The sequence below is a fragment of the Paracoccidioides lutzii genome (assembly GCF_000150705.2).
Source record: "Paracoccidioides lutzii Pb01 unplaced genomic scaffold supercont2.22, whole genome shotgun sequence".
In the NCBI taxonomy this organism is placed as follows: Eukaryota; Fungi; Ascomycota; class Eurotiomycetes; order Onygenales; family Ajellomycetaceae; genus Paracoccidioides; species Paracoccidioides lutzii.
The window spans coordinates 455,708-457,454 of NW_015440968.1; the positions used below are offsets into that span (position 1 = coordinate 455,708).

Below are 1,747 nucleotides of genomic sequence, written 5' to 3' on the forward strand. Positions count from 1 at the left end.
GGTGCAGGTGGAGATGAGACCCCAGCCGAAGGAGAGAAAGCTACCCAGTTATGCGGTTTGAAGGCTTTCCAGCCGATTGTGTCCATTGGGACAAGATATCTGTTGTTATTGATTCCATGGAATTAGTATAAAAGGGTGAACGGAGAGCCGGGGGATACCAAGAAAATGACCATCACCTACAGGAAATGTAAAACACTGTCGCCAGCCAAGTGTACCTCCGCCCAGACAAATCGATATCCTCCCCCAGGCCGGAAATGCGTGCATTGCCCAGATTACTTCTGTCCAGGATGCTCAGGCTGTACAGGACGAATATCAACGGCAAGAGATTCCAGTCCAACTTGCGTATTACTACTTTTTCCTCCTCCTCTGTGAAGGTGAATTGCGGGTTTCTTTCTGTCAAGCCCTGATCATCATCGATTTGTTTGGATGGTACACTGCTTTCCATGATATTGTTTGAAACCATCTGGGATGGTGTTTTGTCCATTGATATAACACTTCCAGGTATCTGCTCTGTTCTTGCTCCTTCACCTCTTCGTCTGCCTTTCGAAAAAAGAATGCTCGAAAACAAATAAAGAAATAGAAAAGAGAAATAGAAAAGAGAAGCGAAGAGAAGAAAAGAAATAAAGAAATAAAGAAAAAAGAAAGAAAGAAAAAAAAAAACAAAAAAGAAACTGAAACTGAAAACTCCTTCCTCTTTCTTTGTGGAGGTGACTGCCAATGACACTTAGTTATATGGTTGTAAGGAGGAGAATAGGAGGATATTTAATGGAATGACGAAGCAGACACCTCCCGTCTTGAATAGAACATGGCGCCTCTATCACTTATATGGGGCAAAAGAGGCAGAAGAAAAAATTATCAAATCAATGTTAACTTATTTCAAACCCCACTCAGTTATGAAAGCGGAAAATTGATAAACAGTCTGAAATTGTCTCTATAAATATTCAAATACTTTCCCCGGACTTCATTGTGCATGGAACTGGCTTGGATTGCATCCATACAGGGGAGAATCAAGTATAAGAATAGAAACAGATACATCGTGCAAAAATGGAAGACATGTAATTGGAACATCCATTGCCCATAGTCGTCATGGGAGGTATTCTGTGCACCCTTCATTTGCACCCCACATCCTTACATCCTACACACCCTCGCACCCTCACACACATATTGCACGCACACATGCAACACACGCAGACACGCAGACACATACAAGGACGCTAAGATATATATAGAAGGTATGAAACCATGGGATACGCAAAGCTTGCCAAAACATACCCCCAAAAAATGGAGTTATCACATCGTGATGGGGAATACCTGGAACGGATATAATGTGTACCCGATACCACAATGCCGAGATATACGCCATGAACGATGCGGCCAAGGGGGAATGTTTGTTTCATGGGGTAGGCTCTTTTTCCTTTGGGCAAAAATCGGTCGTATCGGGCCGGCGGCGGGCGGCCATCAGGGGTGGCGCTCTAGTTACATGTACCAGCTGACCGGTTGACAACTACCAGAGAGAGAGGGGCTGTGAACAACCTAAAAAGCTTAAGCTTGGGTCTAGCTAATTTGAGTTCTTGGGGTAATTGGGTTTTCTAAAGTTTCACGTTGGTCGTAGAAACAAAACGGGGCCCTATAGTTCACGGCGGTAACCAACTCCCCCCCCCCCCCCCCTCCCTCCCGGGGGAATCTGCCAAAAGAGCCACTAAAAAACTTTTTTGGTTCTCACGAAATATGCCCTCTCTCGCTTCAA

General features: G+C 44.5%; 1 protein-coding gene across 1 annotated transcript; it reads right to left on the reverse strand.

Annotated features, from left to right (window-relative positions):
• Nucleotides 1–40: 40 nt before the first annotated feature.
• PAAG_12357 (hypothetical protein) lies at nucleotides 41–484 on the reverse strand (the record flags this gene model as incomplete). Its single annotated transcript, XM_015847855.1, has 2 exons — nucleotides 41–99; nucleotides 181–484. The coding sequence occupies 2 exons, from the start codon at nucleotides 482–484 to the stop codon at nucleotides 41–43; spliced, it is 363 nt and encodes a 120-aa protein (XP_015702546.1).
• Between the last annotated feature and the right edge of the window lie 1,263 nt (nucleotides 485–1,747).